The sequence below is a fragment of the Choloepus didactylus genome, chromosome 18 (genome assembly GCF_015220235.1).
Source record: "Choloepus didactylus isolate mChoDid1 chromosome 18, mChoDid1.pri, whole genome shotgun sequence".
NCBI classification, from domain to species: domain Eukaryota; kingdom Metazoa; phylum Chordata; class Mammalia; order Pilosa; family Megalonychidae; genus Choloepus; species Choloepus didactylus.
Window position 1 is genome coordinate 10,731,847 of NC_051324.1, and position 24,792 is coordinate 10,756,638.

Genomic DNA, 24,792 nt, shown 5'->3' on the forward strand with positions numbered 1-24,792 from the left:
AAATAGTTAGAGATTGCTGGGTACTAAATAATAGGAACTGCAATGCCTGTACCCAAGCACTGTGTCTTGCTATGCTTCAGGGAATCTGTCCCTGCTAGCCCATTGATCATTGTGTAGAAATAAATAATGTTTGAAATTTAGCCAAACTATTCTAGTATTGTATGCCTAAATGCTAGTGTGTATGTTATAGAAAATTATAAAAATAAAGCTCTGATGCTCTGCTTGGTCGGAGATTTCATCTTCGTACCCAGACACAACAAGGTGCCTGTCTCGTTTTTTCGCCGACTCCAGCCCCCCTATCAGGACCCTGCCCGTTGCTGAGGGTTAGGCCAGCCCTCGGCATATGTGAGCTCCCCATTCCCCACCAGTTCAAACTCTCTTCAGGGACCCTCTCCACAGCCAGAGGCCTTCCTGGCGGAAGGAGGGTAGAGAAGAGGTTTTGCTACCTCCTTGTGGAGCCTGAAAAATAAATGATAATTACTAGGTCCTGATGTGGTTGTTGGGTAGATGAGGTGAAAGTTTTGGCCAGTGAGTAGTGCTCCTGGGGGCCAGCATGGGCCCAAGATGATGAAAATGGTTCAGAGTCTTGGCTCTGGCCAGTGGAGTATGGGGAAAAGACAAGCTGAAGCTGAACGGACTGAGCCTGGGGAGCCCCAAAGAGGCCTAGCTTGGCATAGTAGACTTCTCAGTCACATTTGGGTCTGGTTGGAGGACTGAGGCTCGCTGACGACTAAATAAAATCGGCTGCCACCTGGTGGTAGCGTTTCAGGGACTCTGGGAAGAAACACTTACCCCAACTTTAAAACTCCATTCTGCTAGCGGTTGCCTTTTCTTTTTTCAAAACTCACAAAGTCTTTATTTTCAGTGTGATACAGCATACAAGAGAGTCAAGTTCAGCAAAACCCAAACAAACCTTTAGGATCTTTGGGGACAAGGAGGGAAAAAAGCTCATTTCTTCCCAATATTCCTAATGTTTTATTATGTAAGCAATGCAGGTTTGCTGTAGAAAAATTGGAACTTACACAGAAAATAAAAGTAGAATGCATAGCCTTACTTATATAACCACTATTAACCCTTTGATATGGATTCTTTGATTTTTTTTCAATGAACAAACATGGATATAATCAGTTGAATGAACAGGGGCTTATGGGATCGTAATCTTTTGCAACCTATTTTTCCATTTAATGGTATATCAGAAACGTAGTCCTGTGTTGTTAAATACGTATCTGTCATCGCTTTAATGGTGACATATTGTTCCTTTTGCTGAGGAATCGTTGATTAAATAGTCATAGCAGGAAGAAAATTCAGACATGGAAAGGGGATTGGCAGGTAATATAAAGGTGTACATTGTAAGGACTAGGACCTATGGAAGTCTAGACTCCAGAAGGTTGATGAGCACTCTTAAAATTCCAAAAAAGAAAAGGAAGGAAGGGAGGGAGGGAGGGAGGAGTGTCAGCCAAACAGAACATCTAGAGGATCAAATTCTCCCTGAGAATTGCCAGTTTTTGACCCTTGACACCAATTTACTGCTCATGGGCCATTAGGACAATCTTGATCAAAAGATAATGAGGTTTCTCACCCCTTTCCTGAGATTGGAGCCAGAGGCCCACAGTCTCCCTCATCTCAATTTAGCCTGGGTGCATATCTTTTAAACATGAGCCACTTATCTAGTAATAGGGCTTCTTTAATTGAAATTTTAACACAGAATAGACTATTTCTGGAAGGAGGCATGAAAGCATAGAGAGAGTAGCGAAGGAGCTACTGGACCAGGAGATGGGGGTGGAAAGATGAAGATTGCATTTCTTTGTGTACCCCTTCGAACCTTCTGAGTTTTGTGCAATGTCCGTGTATTATTTCTTCAAAAGATGAATAAATGAAACCTAAATATTAGATAAACTTTGGAAAGTTTATCTTGCCCCATCTTGCTTTGCTTTGGTTCTCAGAGTTTACACTTTATGCTGTTACTCTCACTTTGGCCCAAATCTTACCAGTTCTTTGCAGGGTGCCTTTGCACTCCCCAACATCCTTGTGCTCCTGCCCACTCATCACTTCATTAGCCTCCTCTAAGGTGATTCTGTTGGGTGTTGGGGGTGATTGGTGTGGGGTGACAAGAGCTTGGGTACTGGCAACTGCAGGAAGAACAGAAGAGAGGGCATTTAGGGTGGGGGGCTTTTTTTTTTTTTTTAATGAGCATTTTATTTTAACTTAAAACATGTGTACTTCCACTCACTTTTTTTTTTAATTAAATTCAGTTTTATTGAAGTATACATTTTATTGAAGTATATTCATATACCATACAATCATCCAACCATATAGTCATGCATTCATCACCCCAATCTATTTTTGAACATTTTCCTTATATCAGAAAGAATCAGGATAAGAATAAAAAATAAAAGTAAAAAAGAACACCCAAATCATCCCCCCATCCCACCCTGTTTTTCATTCAGTTTTTGTCCCATTTTTCTACTCATCCATCCATTCACTGGATAAAGGGAGTGCGATACACAAGGTTTTCACAATCACACTATCACCCCTTGTAAGCTACATTGTTATACAGTCATCTTCAAGAGTCAAGGCTACTGGGTTGGATGCGGCCGCGGTTACTGCTTCTGGGGGGGAGTGGCGGCCGGTAGCTGAGCCCTCAGCTCTCGGGGCTGCTTAAAGGGTACCGGCGGCGGGGGCTCTTTCCCGGAGGCGAGGGCGAGGCGGAGGACTTGGCCAGGTCCTCGGCGGGAGGCGTACAAGGTGTGGAGGGCGGCGATAAGGACAAGACACTCTTCATCCAGTAGGAGTATGCGCCAAAGAGGCTTTATTTAGGGGTGATTACAGGTTATATAGGCTGGTAAGAAGGGCAGGACTGGAAAGGAGGTGAAGTAGCCTTAAATGGCAATACTGAAGGGAGAGGGGCTAGGATTGGTTCTGAGAGGACGCAGGAGCCGTTGCAGCGGGCGGGAGTTGTTCTGGCCACGGTGCATGCGCACTGGCGGTGGCAGGAGTTGCCTTGGCACAGGGGAGTGTGCGGGCAAGATAAGGAAGTGGGGAAAGGGCGGTTGGGAGAAAGGCGGTTCCCTCCGGCAAGCCTCCCCTGCCAGTGGCATTTTGGGTGAGGAAAAGGGAGCTGCCTTGACCTCGCTCCCCAGGCTCGGGGGGGCTGCAGAGGGCACTAAACGCCCGTACCCACTACCCTCCCCAGGGGGTGATATCAGGTCCCCTGGCCCAGGCCTGGTAAGCCAAGGTACAAGCTCAGTCACCCGCAGTTGGAGTTGGATAGTTTCAGGTATTTACTTCTAGCTATCCCAATGCATTAAAATCTAAAAAGCGTTATCTGTATAGTGCATAAGAGTGTCCACCAGAGTGACCTCTCGACTCCATTTGAAATCTCTTAGCCACTGAAACTTTACTTTGTTTCATTTCACACCCCCCTTTTGGTCAAGAAGATGTTCTCAATCCCACGATGCTGGGTCCAGATTCATCCCCAGGAGTCATATCCTACGTTGCCAGGAAGATTTACAGCCCTGGGAGTCAGGTCCCACATAGGGGGAAGGGCAATGAGTTCACCTGCTGAGGTGGCTTAGTTAGAGAGAGAGAGAGAAGGCCACATCTGAGCAACAAAGAGGTACTCAGGGGGAGACTCTTAGAGGCAATTATATGCAAGTCTAGCCTCTCCCTTGCAGTAACGAGCTTCACAAGGGCAAGTCCCATGACAGAGGGCTCAGCACATCAAACTGCCGGTCCTCAATGTCTGTGACAACATCAGCATCAGTCCAGGTGAGGAAGTCCCCCAGTTCCTCAGGGAGGCCCTGCAAATGTATTTTTATTCTCTGCCCAAATCACTTTGGGATGTGTCACTGTTTCACTCTAACCTGTACAAACCTACCATATCTCACTTCCTATTCAAAATTCCATGTAATTGAGGTGTTTGAACAAATTGACTGTAGAGTTATACTATTTAGAAAACATAGATCCTGCACCAAATAGACATCCCTTCCGTTAGTCTCACATGGAAGTTAAAGTTTTAAAACACAGCCAGTTTCGACTTTTACCCTTTGGCCTCATATCACTAATTGAAGTCTGGGCTCTTTTTCAGCCTTTTTTTTTTTTTTTTTTAACAGTTGCTGTATGCACTAATACTGACATTCATATCTGCTGAGCTCTAGCTATGAGTTTCACGTGTCACAGAGATACCCAATGTTCCAGAGACCAATCAGGTTATACACTAGGGGATCAGCATCTCAAAGTCTGGAGATAGCCATTACAATTCAGGAATAGATGTGACTGCTGTAAGAGTTTACAATCTAGGGACCATTACAATAATCGTTCCCCTCTTAGGCTGTGTTCTAAGATTCAGTTCTGAGTTTACACATTGCAGTTAGTCCATATTGGTGAGGCATTATAGTGTTTGCCTTTGTTTCTGGCATACTTCACTCAAAATGCTGTCTACAGGATCCATTCACCTCGTTGTGTGTCTCACAGCTTCACTCCTCCTCACAGTTGCTCAATATTCCATTGTCTGCACACACCACAGTTCACCATTCTGTTCCTCAGTCGATGTACCCTTAGGCCAGGGTGGAGGGCTTTCGACAGGGAGAATAGAGAAAACAATTAAAACATCTCTCAGATCTGTCTCCTCTTCTGTCTCCCCATTTCCACCATCATCTCTCTTCAAAAATTGTACAGCTTCCTATCTCCCAATCTCTTCTTCAATGTTTTTTTTAATCATAGATGTACATTATAGTACAACTACATTTAAAGAGGCAAACAGTTCTACAAGGCTAGTATTAAAAACAAAACAAAACAAAACATCAGTAGTCCCCCAACTCCCTTCACTGTTCAAAGGCAAACACTTTCAGTTGAGTTTTTATTCTGTGTATTTGTTTTGTTTTGTTTTCATCTCAAACTCAAACTAGAATACAAATATTGCTACTTCTGGATATTTCCATTTTAGGCATTAGCTACTGCCTTCTCACTGTCGAAGATGAGGAACTAGCTCTCTTTTTCTGACTCCTCCATCACCCCACCCCACTTCCCATCTTCCCATGCTTCTAATATATATTTAGAGAGAGAGAGAGAGAGAGAGAGAGAGAGAGAGAGAGAGAGAGAGAGAGAGCTTGTGACAAGTTTTTATTTGTTCATTACTTGCATTTGAATGACTGATTCTTCAGTGACATCCTTGGCCTGAGATTCTTGGCCATAGTCCTTAACATCCACACAACTGCAACCAACCACTTTACCAGGTTTTCCCTCTCTGTCAATTTACAAAGGCCTACCCATTTCCCTAGTTTCTTGCTGTCATTAACCTTAATTAGGTTGGTGCTCAACACAAAGGGCCTCTGCCAACTTGGCTAATACAGGCTCATCACAGTTGGATGCAAACACCAAAGGTGGGCCTGGTGCTTGTCTGAGGCTTTGGCAGCTTTGCAGATTCCACGTGCTGGGTGGTGATGAATGAGGCAGTCTCCAGCCCCTCTTACAAAGCAACCTTAATGTCCATTAAGCCTCCAGCAGCAACGCCTTCCTTGGCCTTGGTGAGTTACATATGGAGCTGTATCTTGGCTACACCGGAACTTCCTGCTCCACGGGAGCCAGCGGTGCCAGGGAAAGACCCTTCCAATATACGAATATTATTATGTCATAATTCTGGTTGGATCTGTGTTTAGTGTTTACATTATTATGATGATGCAAATACTCTTCATAGCTGAGCCATGTGGTAGAATTATGATTGTTTTATTTCCTGTGCCATTTTCATTTTCCCCAGAATTAATACTTTCCTTGCCTTTGTCTGCTTAGTTTCCTATGTATGCTAACTTATCTCCAAATTTTCCTTCTGAAACTCCTTTTATTTAGAGGTTGAATCCCATGGACTAGTCCTTTCATTTTCTTATATTTTCTTTACTTTTTGTCTATCTTTATTTTTGCTTTACTTTCTGTGAGACTAATTTTATTTTCCAACTCTTCTATTGAACTTTTCACTTCTGCTTTCATATTTTTAATTTCTAAGAGTTCTTTTCGGTTCTCTGCATTTTCATAAAATGTGCCTGTTCTTTGCATTTAAAAAATATTCCATTGTTTCATGGATTTATGTTCTAATCTCTCAGAACATTTATGATAGTTTTTTGTTGTTTGCTTTTCTCCTTGTATAGCCTCCATTTCTTCTAAGAAATTTATGTATATATACAGTATTTAAATATATATTTAACATATATATTTAATATATACATAATATATATAATTCATATATATAATATAATATATATTTAATATATATATTATATATATATACACAGTATTTAAATTCTTTCTCTTTATTTTGGCTTCTGTTTTTCATTTTAGAGGCTCTCCTCAGATGTCTGGTAATCCTCAGTTGTCTGCTCTTACTTAAGTGTGGGGCAATAGAGTACCAACTAGAAACCATATGTGTGCATATGTGGGAGGTGGGGAGGCTTGTGGGCTTTCCTGTAAGGGTGTTCTAGTTTGCTAATGCTGCCGGAATGCAAAACACCAGAGATGGATTGGCTTTTATAAAAGGGGGTTTATTTGGTTACACAGTTACAGTCTTAAGGCTATAAAGTGTCCAAGGTAACACATCAGCAATCAAGTACCTTCACTGGAGGATGGCCAATGGTGTCTGGAAAACCTCTGTTAGATGGGAAGGCACGTGGCTGGCATCTGCTCCAAAGTTCTGGTTTCAAAATGGCTTTCTCCCAGGACGTTCCTCTCTAGGTTGCAGTTCCTCAAAAATGTCACTCTTAGTTGCACTTGGGATATTTGTCCTCTCTCAGCTTCTCCTGAGCAAGAGTCTGCTTTCAATGGCCATCTTCAAAATGTCTCTCATCTGCAGCTCCTGTGCTTTCTTCAAAGTGTCCCTCTTGGCTGTAGCTCCTCTTCAAAATGTCGCTCACAGCTGCACTGTGTTCCCTCTGCCCCTCAGCTCATTTATATGGCTCCACTGATCAAGCCCACCCTGAATAGGTGGGGCCACGCCTCCATGGAAATATCTCATCAGAGTTATCACCTACAGTTGGGTGGGGTGCATTTCCATGCAAATCTAATCAGCACCAAATTGTCTGCCCCACAAGACTGCAACAAAGAATATGGCTTTTTCTGGGGGACATAATACATTCAAACCGGCACAAGGGGGATCCACTAGGCCATTTCCTTGAGGAAGCTGTGATTTCGGTATCAGTAGGTCTTTTTTCTTGTCTGATCAGATTCATCAGAGAAGACTCCTGCTTGGAGGCTATGGACCTGGTTACAAGTGTTCTAAGATCTGGGGAGGAAGAAGTTAGGAGGAGGGGAGAGTCTTGACATTCAGTATGTAAACTTTCATTTAATTCCCATTTTCAGTATCTAAGCATCCCTCTATCAATCTATCCACCTTTCTATCTTCCTCCCAATATCTCTATCTATTTAGAAATTCTAAAGCAAGCTGGGACATCCTGTTATAACATTCTTTATACTCCAGCTAATAATCTCACAAAATGCAAGTCTGCTGAAAATCACATAATGGCTCCCACCATTCTCAGCAGAAAGTCCAAGCATCAAAGTATGTTTCAAGTCCTCCAAACTCTGGCCTAAGCCAACCCTTCTAGCCAGGTTTCCTCTCCAAGTCTGTTCCAGCTGTGTTGGACTATTTTCAGTACCTCAAGTCCATTATACACTCCCCTCTAGGCCTTCTGCAATGCCATTCCCCTGTCTGAAATGCTGTTCCCTTTTTTCCCCACTCCCACCCTTTACCTGAATGAACAAGAGCAGATGAGGGAGAGGAAAAGTCAACCCTGAGAAACTTGTTGGTGCCAGAGGCTTGGAAGTTGGTGACAGTGCCTGTCTTAGTGTGCTAGGGCTGTTGTAACAAAGTACCACAGACTAGTTGGTATAAACAACAGAAATTTATTTATCACCGTTCCTGAGGCTAGAAGTCCAAAGTCAAGGTGTTGGCAGGGCCCTGCTTCCTCTTAAAGAGGCAATCCATTTCATGCCTCTCTTTGCCTTCTGGTGGGTGCCTGCAATCTGTGGCATTCCTTGGCTTGTGCTGGCATAATTCAGTCTCTGCTTCTGTCACATGGCCATCTCTCTCTCTCTCTCTGCATCTGTCTCCCTGTGTCCAAATTTCCTCTCCTTATAAGGACTCCAGGCATCCAGTCATACTGGATTAGAGCTACCTTAATCCAGTTTGGCCTCATTTTAACTAGTAACATCTTCAGACACCCGTTTTACACATAAATTTACAATGACAGGGATTATGACTTGAAAATGTCTTTGGTAGACACAATTCAATTCAGAACAGTGCCATTTTTAAAAAAAATAATTCAGTCCTTCCCTATGCTTAAGAGTCTAAACCCAAACTCTTCAGTCTGACCACCAGCATTCTTGGTAATCTGCCCCATTTAATTTCTCTAACTCTCTCTACTCATCAGAATCACTGCTGGTGGTCTTCTGACCATTTCTGCTCCTGTAGTTACTTCTGGTCCTTCTCAGTTGCTCTTGGAGGCACCTCTTCTTTTGCCAGCCTTTAAACACTGGCATGGTTCAGAGTTCTGTTATGGACCCTATTCATTTCTCAGTCTACTCTTTTATTTGCAGATTTAATTTCCTCCTCTGGCTTAACTATGACTAATATGCTGATGATTTCCACAAGCACCTTTCTAACCTAAACCTCTCCTGGGCCACTCACTTGTGTGTCCATCTACCTGTAGGACATTTGTTTCCTTCACTCAATTAATACTTCCTGGGCCAGGAACTGTGAGGTGCTGGGTATGTAACAGTAGGGACAAACAGACATGGAACCCAGTCTCTGACCTCACATAACTTACAGTGTGATAGTGAAAGAAAGACACTGAGAAAATTATTTTTACAATGGTGATGAGGGCCACAAAGGAGTATAGGTTGCTTTTGGTGGTGTAAGATGGGGGGACTAACCTAGTAAGGCTAAGGAAATTATATTTAATCTGGGACCTGAAAGAGAAATTTGTTGAGACAAGGGAACATCTCCACCTGGATGGCCCATAGGCCCTCAAACAGAAAGAACACAAAACCAAACTCATTGAATTTACAACCTTCTCCTCCAAACCTTTGCCTCCTGTGTTCTCTCGTCTCTGATTGACATCCTGATTCACTCTGTAATACAAATTAGAAATCTGGGAATTGTCCTGAGTTCCTCCCAACTACTTCACTTTCTCCTGGCCTCACGCCACCCCACCATCAATCACCAATTCTTGTTGACTCTAGTTCAAATCTAACAGGCTCCAATTCATCCTGTACCTCTGTTGGCCAGAGCCCTAATCCAGGCCAGTTCTCAGCTTCTCTTTTCACAGGTCTCTCTGCCTTCAGGACCACCCTTACCCTTCAATCTATTCTCCACAATTGTAAGATGCTAATCTCATCACATTATGCTACTGCTTACAATTTTTCACTGGCTCCCAATTACTGATAAAATAAAAGCCATTCTCCTTAACCTGATTTACAAGTCCTTGACAGTCCAGCTTCCTGCAGCTCCTTACTTCATGCTAAATACTAGTTGAACTCGATGTGGTTCCCCAAAGGAAACTCTTTCTGCTTTTTTGCATCACCTTTGCACCTTTCCACCACCTCCTCTGTCTTTCCTGGCCACTCATCTCCTGCTAACCATCATCTCCTTTGGGTTCCCTCTATACCTAGCCCCTATCACTATCACATCTTCAGTTGCACTCTATGCACTTATTTGTTTAAACAACCCCCTTGAGATCAGGGACTATGTCTTGTCTTTGAATCCGAAGCACTTAGCTCAGTGATGGGAACATAGTGGGGGGCTAAATAAATGTTTGTGAAATGATCAAATGCACGACACATGATTCTAATTTTTGTGCTGTTTTACTCAATTCCAACTTTCTTGGCTTAGATCAGGAATCCTGAGTTTTCCCCCTGCTACCCTTACCCCATGACAATTTTTCCTATTTTGAATTTCCTCAGCATTTAGATTTCTGAGTCTGTGCCAATTCAAATTGCATTTGCTTTTAGCCATGGCCTTGATACTATTCTTTAACCTTTCATTATATACATGATGAGGATCATCTTGTAATATCCTCAAGGCAAAGTTAGAGGAGCTTAGAGATTCAATACAAGCTTATGTATGGACCGTAAAGCTCAGCGCACGCGCGTGGGACACTTTTTGCCTTACGACACCTCCTTTTTTTTTTTTTTTTTTTCACTTTGGAGCGTGCGCACCAGGAAAAGACAAAGGTGGGGAAAGTGACCAAGCAGTCGTTCCTGCGCATGCTCATCCCTAACTTGTCCAAGCCTGGTAGGGCTCCTAGTGGTGAAGTGGGTGTGGTACAACCAGCGGCGCCAGAAATCCAATCCCACTGAGCGAGCGCGGTCCCTCCCTCCCCGTGATTGGTCAGCGCTCAGTGCTGTGGGGCGGGGAAAGGAAGAGATCCGCGGGGTGGAGTGGTAGGGTGGCGAAGAAAGAGCGCTAATCTCGCTCTGCGCAAGCGCGAGTAAGCGACCAGGAGGGGGCGTGAAAGAGCCAAGGAGCGTGTGGAAGCCCCGATGCTCTGGCGAGCGCGAGCTGGGTTACCAGCCTTGACGCCTGCGCCGTGGCCAGCGGGGCCCCGCGCGCGGCGGGCGGGTGCCCGGTGCGCCTGCGCAGTAGACGGCGGCGGCGGCAGGGGGAGGTGGAGGCCGTGGAGCGGCAGCGGCAGCAGCGGGTCCCGGGTTTGAGGCAGCACCGGGGGCGGCGGCGGCGGGCGGAAGCTGAGGTGACGAAGGCAGCGGCGGCGGCGGCCGTTTCCCTCACGGTGGCGGAGACCAAGGCGGCGGCGGCGGACGGGGAGCGGCCCGGCCCCGGCCCCCTGCTTGTTGGCTGTGGCAGGGCCGCCGTGGGGCCGGCCCGGCTCCCGCCCCCCGCGGCTCCCCCTCCGGCTCCTCCTCCGGGGAGACGCCGGGGGCCGGGCCCGGCCCGGACTCAGACCGCTGCTGCAGCCGCCTCCGGGGGAGTCGGAGGCGGTGGCAGCGCCATGGGCGGCCTGGCCTCTGGGGGGGATGTGGAGCCAGGACTGCCCGTCGAGGTGCGCGGCTCCAACGGGGCCTTCTACAAGGTGAGGCGGCGCGCCGATCGGGTACTCCGGCCTTTGGCCGCCTCCCAGAGCCGGGAAGAGTGGGGCGGGATGCAGCCTCGACAACGAAGTCCTGACCTTTAGGACCTTACACAGGCCACGCTCCCACCCGCAGCCTTCCTGGGGAAACCTCTGGGAATTAACGCTCTTTTATTTTTGTATTTTTTTTTAATTTTTGATCTCTGTACTATACCTGCTTCTTACCTCTATCTCGGAGAAAATGAATGGCAGGGCATTATTGTGCCTGAATCTGTGCCCTCCGCCACCCCTTTTCCCTAGAAGACACACCATTTAGCCAGCTTCTTATTGACTTTTCCTGTTTCACAGTGGAAAGACATAGCTCAGACCTTAATCGTATCATTCCCACTGTCCAAGCACATAGAGAATTCTCTTTCTTCTCCCTCCATTACCCGTCTTGTGCAAAGCTGTCCTTTCATCTTCCTTTGAGAGACCTCTGAGAGACACACTGGCTCTGGAGAATCACCCCACTTTCATTGTTTATTCCTGTTCTCAACCCAAGGAGAAAGGGTCAGAATCCATTTATAGTATATGGCATCTTTGACCTTAGGTACTCTGGGTTATTTCAGGGTCAGGTTGCCTCCCAACCATAAGGTGCCATCTTTTTACCAGTCTTGCACCCCACCCGCTTTACCCCAAGGCCAGCTGGTCCACCATTCTACCCAGGGATGAACTTCTGATATCGCACTTTGACCTCAGATGCATGTAGATCATTCATATGCTTTCTCCATTTTTGAGGAATGTAAAAGCTTCATATGTCATAATCTCTAAAAGGGTATCTATCTCATGAGGATCCCTTCTGTTTATTTTCTTAAGGATTTCCACTTCTAGAAGACTTTTTGCCAACTCTCAATTTGGGAATTTGCCTGTAGCCTTTTTTGGAAGGAGAAAGGGACTATCTTTCAAAGACCCTTGCTTATTTCAGCCTTCCCTTCACCAAGGAGTTGGTTCCTTAGAACTCCTTTTACGACCATCCTCCTCATCTGCTCTGAATTCAATTTCTAGGACATTTTTTTCCCCATTTAGATTAAGCCGGAGGGAGGTCATTCTTGCCTCCCAAGAATATTTCTTTGTTACTGTTATTCTGAACCTCTTTGGACCTTATGTCTGGAATTGTCACAGAGACTTTCCTGATTGCTGTCTCATTCTTTGATTTCACCCTGAGGAGTTGATAATCTTCTCATAACATCACTTATGAGAAGAGCCCTGTTTCCTTCACTTCTCTTCAAGCCTTTCTCCCACAATAGACCTCTCCACCTTTATGCCCTTGGAAATGACTTCCTCTGGCTTCTACTGTGTGAAATCATATCTTACTTTAACTAGGAAGGGTCTCATATTTGCACTGGGAGTGAATGGTTTCTGTCCCAACTTCAGTTGTTGAGTTCAATGTAGGCATTTTTTTTTACCCTTTGTCCATTCCCGCCTTAGTCCTTGCACCAGATTTCTTTAAAACCGGTGTCTCTGGGTACCTGTGTCTGTCTGTCTTAACTTCCCTCTCAGTTCAAGCCTTTGACTTTTTATCCTAATACTTCTATTTCTGTATACCTCTGTAATCATCAGGAACCACCCTATTTCATGTCTTGCTTGAAGGAAGCTCCTCACTGAACTCTTCTGTCATTTTTTCTGCATACTTTTCTTACTCTTGGGACGTTTTCTTCAAGTTTGCCCCCATAGATTTGTTTTCTTTGGAAAAAGTCTAAGTTCTGGTTCAGATAGATCGTATTTTTCCCCCTGAACTTGCTGAAATAACCTTCCCCATAAGATGTTAGCTCCATTGTCCTTTATCTGTGCCCCCCCCCCTTCTGGGTTGCAAGAAAAATGATTTAAAATGATTTTTAAATTGAGTCTGAGATCAAGAGATGATGTTTACTTTTGTTCAGGGAAGCATGGGAGCCAAGCATAGCTGGGAAAGATTGGTATCCAGTTCAAATTAACTCTTATCAGATGGTTGGGAAGGGAGACAGTTCCCTTTCCACGTAATAAGGGTCCAACACAGAGTCTTCCTCTGAATTTTTCCCTTTTCTCCCTGTGGGTTATGGCAATGTTAGACCATTGATTGTCCAGAAGACAGGATACTTTGGTCCCAAGAGTAGAGTTTGGCGTTGAGTTGAAAACCAGGTAATGTGGATTTTGTGTTCTGGCCACTCTAGCATTTTCTGCCCCATGCTCCAGTTAAAAACAACAACAACAAATCCCTAAATTTCAGGCTAATCTTTCCTCAGCTCTCAGTGCCATATAGACACTTATCCAGACTGACCTTGCTACTGATTTAATATTCATGACTCAGCAGACTTTGGAGTGGATCAAGGAGTGTTTACACTGCTTTTAAAACTATAAATTTTGGAAGATCTCTTTCTCCTTTCTCAGAACTAGGTCCTACTGTTGATCCTCTTCCAAGATGAAAATGCAGATGTCAGATCTGGGATCTAAGTTATCTTGTAGTTAACCCCACCAACCCTTTCTTTTCTGTCAGAACTTAATGTACTTTATTCTTTAAGTTGTACTCATCCTTTTCATCCTTCTGGGCACAGTCATTCAATTTTTCAGACCTTGCCTGGATATCCTAACTCCCATTCCTTTCTTAAGGAATCCTAAGCTCCAGCACATGGGTTTTACCCAGAGCCTTCCTGCTTTTCTCCTAGAACTTCCTCTTTTCTTTTGAGAGCCCAGAACTAGAAGATAGGTTAAAGGTGGGGACCAATTTCATAGCTTCTAATTTGAGGAAACGGAAGTACGTAGGTGGGAGGAACCTAGGGCTCTCTCCTCTTCTGCTTGGTCCTGAGGCCAAGAAGCCAAAGCCAGGATTTGTCATATTCTGGATGTCTAGCCCCTGTCTTCCTGACAGATTCACTTACCTGCTCTGTCCTCACCTGCTTATCTTCCTAAGGAGCATGGACTGAGCAGAATTAGGAGCTCACTTTCCACCACTGGTATTCTTGGAGGAAAAAACCAGTATATGGAGTGAAACAGGGTCTTGGTTGGAATGTGAAGTTGGGGAGAGAGCTGATTTTGGGGCAATATTTGAAAGAAAAAGATCCTGGAGGAATAAGAGCAAATGAAGCTTGGTTGAACTGCTGAGAAATGTGAAGGGAGACTCCATTCTAAGCTCTACATTCCTGCCTTGGGGAAACAACCAGGTACTATTGATCCCCCACCTGAGGGCCACCCCAAACATGTTGGAGGCCAATCGGATTAGAGCCGTAGGCATAGCCTCTGTTAAACAAGCATATCTCTTCACAGAAGAGGCAAGCAAGTGCCTCTCCTTCTATCTCTTTTTTTTTCTCATTCCCTAAAATGTTTTAAGAATGGCTAACTCTGTCTTAATAAACTATTTTCAGAACTTGGAGGTAGACATTTTGGTTAGCTGAAGAGACTGGTTGAAGCGTTTCTCGAAACCCAGACTGACCCTTGTAAAGTAACAAATGGGAAAGAAGAGGGGAGGTATAAAGTGTTACTGGTTGTGAGAGGAGGGAAGAAGACAATTAAGTTGCAAAGGGAAGAGGGATTCAGGCAAATCGTGAGGCGGAAAGTGCCTCAGAAGTATGGAGGGAAGAGTGGTAGGAATGGGTATTGATGAATCTGAATGAAGAGTGGGAAGAAACCATTCTTGGGGAAGGGAATGGCAGAGAAAGATAAAACATGTGTAAGAAAGAGGCCAGGAAGTACCAGGAGAACTGATGCCTTGGGCAGTAGTAAGGTTCTAAGAAAGAACCAGGGCTTCTTAACAAGAAAGAGGAAAAAGATGGCTTGTATCAAGTGTTAGAGTTAGATTTAGATTTTTCCCATCATGAGAAAATGACAGTATAGTAAGTGTCTGTGATTGAATAGTGCTCTGAGGTGCACAACAAAAGCGTGCATTCTCCAGGGTGTTTTTGGTGTTTTCTCTCCTAAGCTCAGCTTTTGCTCCTAGCTGCAAAACAGAAAGAGTTCCTGTGTGTTGTTAGTCTTTGGAACCTCCATTTTTTTTTTTAACCATTTTATTGAGGTCTGATTGACATACAATAAAGCATACATATTTAAAGTACACAGTTTGGTAAATCTTGACATATATTTATGTTTATACCTGTGAAACCAATACCACAATTAAGATAATGAATATTTTTATCACTCCCGGAAGACCTCTAGCCACTGAGCTATATGTTCATTTTTGTCTCTTGATTTTTGACAAGGCTGAAAGGGCAATTCAATAGAGAAGGGATAGTCTTTTCAACCAATGGTGCTGTAACAACTTGATATCCATGTGTAGAAGATGAACTTTGATCCATACCTCACACCATATGTAAAATTTAACTCAAAATAGATCATGGACCTAAATGTAAAACAAAACAAAACAAAAAACTGTAAGACTTCTAGGAGAAAACCTTTGTGGCCTTGGATTAGGTGAAGATTTCTTAGATATGAAACCAAAAGCACAATCTGTTAAAGAGCAAGTTCTTAAATTGGACTTGATCAAAATTAGAAACCCCTGATTTTAAGTATGTGAAAAATATGGAGAGAAGGTAGAAAAATTGGGAGCATAGGATTGAGCATACAGATTTTGACCTCAGTGAGGATGTAGAAAATTGGAGATGGACCAGCTATTCAGTCATCCCTGTTCATCTCCCTGGTCATGATCTCAAGATAGGGGGCCTTTTCAAATTCTTGACGATGCTGTTCTTCAGGCACTCAGAACTCGGACATCTCTTAGGTCCTGATTTTTCCTTTTGTAAATTATGTTCATCGTTTTGAACTTCTCCCATGTTCTGGTTATCCTCCTAGGACTCAGACATGAGTGCACCAAGTTTGCTCAGGTCTTTTGCTATATTGGGGAGCTAGACCCTTCTCTTTCTTGGCAGATCCTGATGTCCTCTAGGTGTTCCAGGACAGCCTCACACTGTCTCATGGGATATTCTTAGCCTTGTTGAATGCTGTTGGTATTTTAATTGAACGCTGGCAGGCTGCTCAGCACAACAGGAGGCAGACAGATAGGGGCCACAGTGGGAGCCAGAGTAGACCACCAGTTCCAGGTTGTTCTGATGCAGGTGATGCGTCCCCTTTCTACTTAATTCCTGTCCCATCTTGTTTCTGGATTCTGGATTTTGCCACATCTCTTTCCATGCCAGTATCATTTCCCTTCTGTCTTTCTCAACAGTCGTATTCTTTCCGCAGTATAGTCTTTCTGTGTCCCCATCCAAAACCCTAGTTAAGGGCCTCCAATTGTCTCTGTTCCCTTGATGCCTGAGGTGATAGTAAACGGTCATTTTTTCTTTTTACCTTTTTCTAAAATCCATTCTAGGGCTTTGTGAAGGATGTCCATGAAGACTCTGTCACCATCTTCTTTGAAAACAAGTAAGACCTTGGGAATAGAGAATCCAGCATACTAGGTCCTAGAAGGAGAGTGAAGAGGGGGCAGCTGAGTCCTATGAGGCATGTAATAAGTGGGGGAGAGCTGAGGGTTTGGGTGGGCAACTTAAGTGGATGCCAGGAGAGGAAAGGGCCTGAAAATTTGGTGAGAATTGGGGGATATTTGACCCAATATTTAGATTCTAGCAAGAAAAGGAAGACACCATTGTAGAGCAGGGCCTAAGGTTTGGCCTCAAATTGCCAGGGAAGGTATAAATTGTCCACTGAGGCAGTAACTCCTTTCTGAAGAAATGGGCAACTCCATCAGTCTGAGTAGCTTTCGTTTCACCATTTCCCTTACAGCTGGCAGAGTGAGAGACAGATTCCTTTTGGGGATGTCCGGCTACCACCTCCTGCTGACTATAATAAGGAGATCACGGAAGGAGATGAGGTGGAGGTAAGGGCCATGGAGTCCACCCCTTCTGAATGCACTTTTCCCAGGATTCTGTGTCTCCCTTATCCTGAACGAGGATCGAAAGCTCCTCTCACTCACTCTCCCACCACATCCAGAGATGTAGACTGTAGAAAAGTAAGTGCAAATCAGAAAGGTTCCTTGTGGCTTTGTAACTGTTCCCTTCCGTCACTGTTGTGATCAGCCAAACTCTTGGGGACTTCCCCAATTTCAAGGGATTCACTTTGCTTCCATTTGTGGTAACAGCATCTAAAACCCAGTGCATTCTGATTTTTAATTAGCAGTTCCTTCCTTTGATTTCTTGTATTCTTGGTTTAGGGAGTACCCCAGGTGTCTTAAAGCTTATTCCTGATGTCTGAGGATGGTCCTCAACATTTTTTATTTTCAACTTCTCTTCAGGTTTATTCCCGAGCCAATGAGCAGGAACCTTGTGGCTGGTGGCTGGCCCGGGTGCGGATGATGAAGGGAGATGTGAGTGATGGTGAAGGCTGTGGAGAACTGCTGAACCAAGTATTTTGTTCATAAAAAGGTAGGATGTAGACGCTCAGATCATCCAGAGCTTCTGCTTTCTCTCCCCTGCCAGTTCTATGTCATTGAATATGCTGCCTGTGATGCCACCTACAATGAGATTGTTACCCTGGAGCGGCTCCGGCCGGTCAATCCCAATCCCCTTGCAACCAAAGGCAGCTTCTTCAAGGTTACCATGGCTGTGCCCGAGGATCTCAGAGAGGCGTGAGTGTTCGGGGTGTTGGGAGTTGGGGGGAGAGGTCTTCTTCATAGTCCCTGTTGACAATCCTAATCACTGTGCCTATTTCTCTCAGACCCCCTCCCACTTTCCAGTCTTCTCTTGTTCCCCTGGCCCTCTGGAGTCCTTTCTTGCTAAGTACTCTTGTTCCTCCATTTTCCCTGCCCCTCTTTTACTGCAGCCTTTCTTTTCTTATTTTCCCAGCCCCTCTCTTTCTCCCCTCAACTTTTCACTGCACTCTTTGTCTGTAGTTGCTCCAATGAAAATGTCCATAAAGAGTTCAAGAAAGCTTTGGGAGCTAACTGCATCTTTCTCAACATCACGAATAGTGAACTCTTCATTCTGGTGAGTTTCTTCTGCCCTGAATTTCACATGAGCCTTTTCAACATTTTTTTCCTTCTCCCCCTTGTAACCTTTTTGCAGAAAGGGAGGAGTTAGAATGTGCTTGTATTTATTTGTCAGAGAGAACCTGAGTGTTCTGCTTAATTGCTCCAGACCCCTACTAGCCCAGGTAGCCCTACCTTTCCTTAGTCTCCCTCATGTATGACTTAAATTTTTTTTTTTAACCTGGTAATCAGATTGGAATCTGGGCTGGGGCCCTCTCTTGGATGTTTGGAAATATCCAGATATCTCAAAAATAGATTGTACAGTTCTCTCCTTGTGCTTGCTCCTTGCTTACCACCTAAAACTGCTTACCTTAGGCACCCAGATAGTAGGCCCTTATTTAACTGACGGTGGTTTTCCTCTTCTGTGGCTTCATTTCTTAAACTCCCATCCTTTACCAAGAACTCAGACATTCTGATTTATAGTTCCTGGGTCACCCTCAGCATGTATTCAAAGCAATTTTCATGGCTTTCCTTATCCATTGGTTTCCTCTCAGTCAACCACAGAAGCCCCTGTCAAGCGGGCATCTCTGCTGGGTGATATGCATTTCCGAAGCCTGCGCACCAAACTGTTACTCATGTCCCGCAATGAAGAGGCTACCAAGCACCTAGAGGTAAGTTTGGGCTCTGCTTCTTACTGCTGAATGGCATCATTCTCCCTCTTCCTGCCTCATCCTCCACCCATGCTCTTGTGCTTATGGTGCAAAAAGACTCAAGTCTTTCTGGGCTGTTAAACCTGGTCAGCTGTTTTCTCTCAGACTCCTCCAGATGGCAGAGCTCCATCATCTATAGTGCAGGTGTTTTCAAACTTGTTTTTTTTTAGCATATGACTCTTTGATCAAGTGAGATTTTAAACAGATCAAAAGGAGAAGCTCTATTTTAGAGTGAAAAAGAGGGGTAGGGTTGGCTCTTACCTCCCCCGGCACCACCAAATCACCTCTAGGAACCAGAGGGCTTTGTGGGGTATATTTGAGAACCGTTTGAACATTGGGAAGACCACTAGACTTGGAATCCTAAATTTGCTTTGTCTAATAATTGACCTTTAGCAAATCATTTATTTCACAGAGCTTTAGATTCTTCATCAGTGACAATGAGGTGGTAAGACTACAATATTTCTACAAGGGCTTTTTGGGTTCTGGCATTCTATGATTGTCTGCTTCCTTTTTCCCTTTGAAATGAGTAGGGATTTTGTGTGTGTGTGTATGTTTAAGCATCCACCAATCTTTTTCTGGAGCTTTTCTCGGAGCCTGTGCAAATTCTGGATCACAGTACTCTTTCACTTCTCCAGGGACACTGCTCAGGGCACTGGCAGTTAAAAATTCACCATTACCCCCAGATGATACGAGCTATATCTGCTCCAGTTCCGAGTTAGCAGGTCTCCTGATGACAAAAGTTAGAATATTCAACTCTCTTAGGACTTAGCTGTATTGAACTGTGTGGTGAACACCACCAGATAATCTTAAAGTTAGCCATAGGTAGGGTTTTAAGAATTAGGGACATCTTCTTTTTTAAATCTTACCCTTAGTTTCTTTTGTTTCATTAGAAGCCATTTATTAAGTATTGAATAGATGCAAAAGAATTGTTTTAAAGTATGTATCAAGGATAAAGTGATACAACAGATGCCTTTGTACCCATGAGGCAGTTTAAGAAATAAAACATCACCCTTACCCTTGTGCATAATGCCTTCACAAACTTTTTTGGCAGACTCTTGCCGATCGTTGTACCTCTCCCCTCCGTCCCCAGCTTAGTTATTTTGAACTCCCAGTGTAATTCGTTTTTCTAGTTTTCTCTTTTTACCTAGTGCAAATCCTTGATGTAATTCAGCCCCATCCGTCTTGCAAATAGGAAGTAGTGGACTGCAGACCGGGGATGTCCCTTTCAGATAGTTTCCTACTTGGTGCTTCCTACTGAGACTCACTTCCCAAACTGTTCCTTCTTCCAGCCCCTGAACTCAGGGATTCCTCTCAGGGCTGGTTGCAAAATGAAGTGGAACCTGTGTTCCATAGGCTAATTTCTTGCTTTTCTTAACCCCTTGCTTTCTACTCAACTTTCTGAACCCTGGGTTTTATTTTGTAAGGGGTCAATAATAGTTTGGATAAGGTGATTATTTCCTTACAGTTGCATTTACCTTGTGAAAATTATTTTCACATCAACCTTGTTCAGTTCTAGTCCTGAGAATGAGGTATGCCAGATGTAGTCATTTAGCAGATGACAGGACAGAAGCATATAGAGTGTATTTTGTTCAGGATCACACACACACACAGTGTTAGAGCCATGTCTAGAACTTTGGGGGCTTCCATCCCAAGCTCTGCCCTCATCACCCTCTGTGCAAGTCATTGGCATGAGGAAGGAGCAGGATTAAAAGTCCCCTAGTGTGAGGGGTGGTAGTATTTGTTTGTAAAATGGAAAACATTAAAAAGCAAGTCCTCAGGTGGTCAACAGGCTCTGAGGTGGTTCTGGTTTCCTTTCTTAAGCTTCCTTGCACATGTTTTTTCTGAAGTTACATAAAGGATCAGATCCCTGGGACGGGTGTTCTGAGATTTACCTGCTCCTCATCACCCACCCATACATTTCCTCCGATGCCTTTCCTTTTAGACCAGTAAGCAGTTGGCAGCAGCATTCCAAGAGGAGTTCACAGTGCGAGAGGACCTGATGGGGCTGGCAATCGGGACTCATGGTGCCAACATCCAGCAGGCCCGAAAAGTACCTGGGGTGACTGCCATTGAATTGGGTGAAGAGACCTGCACTTTCCGCATCTATGGGGAGGTCAGCAAAAGATACCTGTCATCTGGATCCCTTAGGGAATAGAGAGGAGAGGTTGTATTCGAAAGGAAAGCTGAGTATGTTGCCCTTTGTCCCTGACTTCGAGGGACCAGTGCATTTCTCCAGAGTTGGCGAGAAGACCATTGTTTGAGATGCAGGTCCTACATTCTAGTAACTAATTCCCTCCTCGTTTTCCCCTAGACCCCTGAGGCATGCCGACAGGCCAGAAGCTACCTTGAGTTTTCTGAGGACTCAGTGCAAGTGCCCAGGAACCTGGTTGGTGAGTTGGGGGGAGAACACAGTTGAGGGGCAGATGTGAGATTCTTTAAAGTAATTCTGGGCTTATAGTCAGATCAGCAACCCACCCCCACCCCCCACCCATGGACTCCCAGTTTCACAAGCAGTAAGCAAACAATCTGTAGTAGGAGTGATGAAAATGGAAGAACAAATTTCTTGGGATTGTAATATTTTGTCCTGTGAAAACTCATCCTACAAGCAGAAGAATGAGTTAGTTGAAATATTCATGTGGAATGGGGATGATGGGTTTGGAAGACTGTTTATCTTATCTGTTTTTATTCTTTTGTCATTCCTAAAAAAGTAAAAGACCTAATTCCTCCTCTATCCATTTAGGCAAAGTGATTGGAAAGAACGGGAAAGTGATCCAAGAGATTGTGGATAAATCTGGTGTGGTGAGGGTTCGTGTAGAAGGTGATAACGACAAGAAGAACCCCAGGGAAGAGGTATGGGGCAACTAGGTTTAGAGGTTGGCTTCCAGGAGAAGGTGGGATTATTCTCAAAGTCATTCTTTGAGGTTTGGGATTTCTAGGGGTTGAAGCCCAGAAACTTGTTTTCCCTTATAGATTTGTAACCCAGAATGATCCCCGGTGGGTGGGCTCCCTCAGAGATGTGGTGGGGTTAACACTTCTATCTGACTCTCCTTCCCTCTGCTCTCTAGGGAATGGTTCCCTTCATATTTGTCGGCACCCGGGAGAATATCAGCAATGCTCAGGCCCTGCTGGAATATCACCTCTCCTACCTGCAGGTACCTGCGCTAGAAGCCAGGAGAGGCACGGGCTGGGGATACCAGGGAACTGCGACTGCTGGTAGATAAAGTTAGCAGTTGTGGTGCCCAACTTGACTTTCTGAGTGGACAGTAACTATTCGGTGAAAATGTGGGGCTGTGGGGTTGCCTCTCAGAATTTTCCCTGTTAAGATAATGTCTTTCTTTTTGCATTCTGAGAGCTTAGATATCTAGGGATGGCCAGGGTGGAAAAGCAAGAAGGAAGGGGACTATCCATTCATCTCACACTTCCCTTTCCTTCCCTGTCTCCTTCCATCTTCTACCCAACCAGGAGGTGGAACAGCTTCGCTTGGAGAGGCTGCAAATTGATGAACAGCTTCGGCAGATTGGGCTGGGCTTCCGGCCTCCTGGGAGTGGGCGGGGCAGCGGTGGTAGTGACAAAGCTGGCTATACCACTGATGAGAGCTCCTCTTCCTCCTTGCACACCACACGAACCTATGGGGGCAGCTATGGGGGCCGTGGCCGGGGCCGGAGGACTGGCGGTCCAGCCTATGGTGAGACACCTGTGGGAGAGGGAGGCAAGCTGTGGGGCTTGTGGGGAGAGGCAGAGGGCTGGGTGGAAGCATAGGAAAAGGGTGATGGAGATGACTAAGAGGTGATTGGCTGGGGGACTTATGGGTGAGAAGGAGACTTTCCAGTTTGGGGGCTGTGATGGATCCTGGGGTGGGGTGAGTTGCCCTGATTGAACCCATGTTCTTTAGGCCCCAGCTCAGACCCCTCCACAGCTTCTGAGACGGAGTCAGAGAAGAGAGAGGAACCCAACCGAGCTGGGCCTGGAGACCGGGATCCCCCAACCCGGGGGGAAGAAAGCCGGAGGCGGCCGACTGGGGGCCGGGGTCGGGGACCGCCCCCAACTCCCCGGCCCAACTCAAGATACAATTCTTCATCTATTAGCTCAGGTACCAGACAGCTGGGTTCATGACTGTGGGCCAAGAGGAAAGTTAAGGGCACAGTGGACACCTGACTCCCACCTCTTCTTCCTCCAACCAGTGCTGAAGGATCCAGACAGTAATCCCTACAGCCTGCTGGACACATCTGAACCAGAGCCCCCAGTTGATTCAGAGCCTGGGGAACCCCCTCCAGCAAGTGCTAGACGCCGTCGCTCCCGCCGCCGCCGCACTGACGAAGACAGAACGGTCATGGATGGAGGCCTGGAATCTGATGGACCCAGCATGACAGAGAATGGCCTTGGTGAGGGGTGCCTGGGATCTGAAGAATTATAGACGGACAAGAATAAAGGAATGGGACACTGGATGTGTGATTCTCATTTTTCCCTGTCCCACAGAAGATGAGGCAAGACCCCAGCGTCGTAACCGGAGCCGCCGCCGCCGTAACCGTGGTAACCGGACTGACGGATCTGTCAGTGGAGACCGCCAGCCAGGTGAGCTAACACTGGATGCCAGAGGCCTTCCTCTGAGCTGAGAGAGCAGGATGCCTCCTTCCCTGTGGGAACCAGAAGTTGGGGGTTGAGTGGGTCTCTAGAGACTGCATTCCTGAGCTCCTTCTGAGACTCTTATCCTCCTCTGTTTTCTCCAGTGACTGTGGCTGACTATATCTCACGAGCAGAGTCTCAGAGCCGCCAGCGGCCACCCCTGGAACGTACTAAACCCTCAGAGGACTCTCTTTCAGGACAGAAGGTAGGCAAACAAGATATGGCAACCCCCTCCCCCTTTTTGTTGTTATTTTGAGGCAAGGAGTCCAAAGAAATCTCTTACTGAGGAGATTTCCCAAAGAAATCGCTTACTGAATTGCAGAGAAGGCTGTGTCTGGTGGAGTTTAGATCGCATCTTGAACAGTGGTTGAGAGGAAGTTTGGTACAGGTTTTCTGGTTCTCAGTGAGAGGCCAGGGCACCAACCTGTGAGTCTCCAGGTGCCAGGAGGGCTCAGATGGCAGGAATGCTGTGCACCTGAACTTACTTATCCCCTTCCCTCTCTGTTTTCTTTCCCACTTCTCCCTCAGGGTGACTCTGTCAGCAAGCTTCCTAAGGGCCCCTCGGAGAATGGGGAGCTCTCAGTCCCCCTGGAGTTGGGTAGTTTGGTGAACGGGGTTTCATAAAACCTCCAGCCTGCATCCCTCCTTTCTCCATCTCGCTTGCTGCCCAACACCACGGCCCTCACAGGCCCAACTGACCTGCGCTGGAGCTGCTCTTATCTAGGGGGGAGGGGGGTGGCACAGCAGCTTGGGTCCCCCCCAACCTCCAGGAGCTAGTGGAGGGGTGTGTAACAGGGTCATACCCCCCCTCCCTCTTGTCCACCCTACCCAGGGCGAGGGGAGCCTCTCTCCTTCCCCATCAGACTGGATGTGCCTTTATCCTCTAATGCCCCCATCTCTCTCTGAACACCCTCATTCTCCACCTATTGGTGGGGGGTGCTCCTTGACCCACCCAGAGTTGGCAGTTCAGGGGGGCTCCCCTGTTATCCCTCCTCCCATCCTGTACCCATTTCTGGGGCCTCATCACTGTGGAAGACGGGGATAGTAAGGGTATAAGTGGATGGGAGGCATGAGTAGGGATTTGGAGTAGAACCAGGGGTGTGTATGAGGGGGGTGACAAGGTCCCCTAGGGGGAGGGTGGCCAGCCTTGTCTGGTGGATGAGAAGGCGTATTTATTTTTCACTGTACAGTATTTAAAAAGAGAATAAAAAAAATCCAAATGGCTCTCTGCTTCCTGTGCCTTCCTTATCCTTAGTTGGGCCCTTCCGTTTTTCTAGCACTGAGCTTCCCTGGCCCCTGGCCCTTGTTTCCTGTTCCTCCACACCTGGCTTCTCATTATTCTCTGGTGTCCCAAATTTGGTCTCTCTTCTGGGAATTCCTGGCATTCCTAAATTCCCTAGGCCCAGGTACCCTCCTGGTCCAGAGGCGGTCGCTTGTGCCTCGCCTCCTGTCCCCTCCCGCAGGCATGCTGGTGGGGGAGCTGGGC

The 24,792-nt window shown here is 45.8% G+C and overlaps 1 protein-coding gene and 1 pseudogene across 2 annotated transcripts; one reads left to right on the top strand and one right to left on the bottom strand.

The window, feature by feature from the left end:
- Nucleotides 1–5,121: 5,121 nt before the first annotated feature.
- On the bottom strand, nt 5,122–10,993 carry LOC119514600 (annotated as a pseudogene).
- FXR2 (FMR1 autosomal homolog 2) lies at nt 10,658–24,530 on the top strand. 2 transcript variants are annotated; one of them, XM_037809010.1, is made up of 17 exons: nt 10,658–11,072; nt 16,384–16,436; nt 16,794–16,887; nt 17,302–17,373; nt 17,486–17,634; nt 17,899–17,992; nt 18,528–18,644; nt 20,626–20,796; nt 20,995–21,073; nt 21,424–21,533; nt 21,749–21,835; nt 22,146–22,368; nt 22,576–22,773; nt 22,865–23,065; nt 23,163–23,255; nt 23,411–23,511; nt 23,835–24,530. In XM_037809010.1, the coding sequence occupies exons 1-17, from the start codon at nt 10,992–10,994 to the stop codon at nt 23,928–23,930; spliced, it is 2,019 nt and encodes a 672-aa protein (XP_037664938.1). In that variant the 5' UTR covers nt 10,658–10,991; the 3' UTR covers nt 23,931–24,530. The 2 variants fall into 2 exon arrangements, with proteins under 2 accessions (XP_037664938.1, XP_037664937.1); XM_037809009.1 differs by having other exon boundaries at nt 10,659–11,072; nt 23,160–23,255.
- Nucleotides 24,531–24,792: the final 262 nt, after the last annotated feature.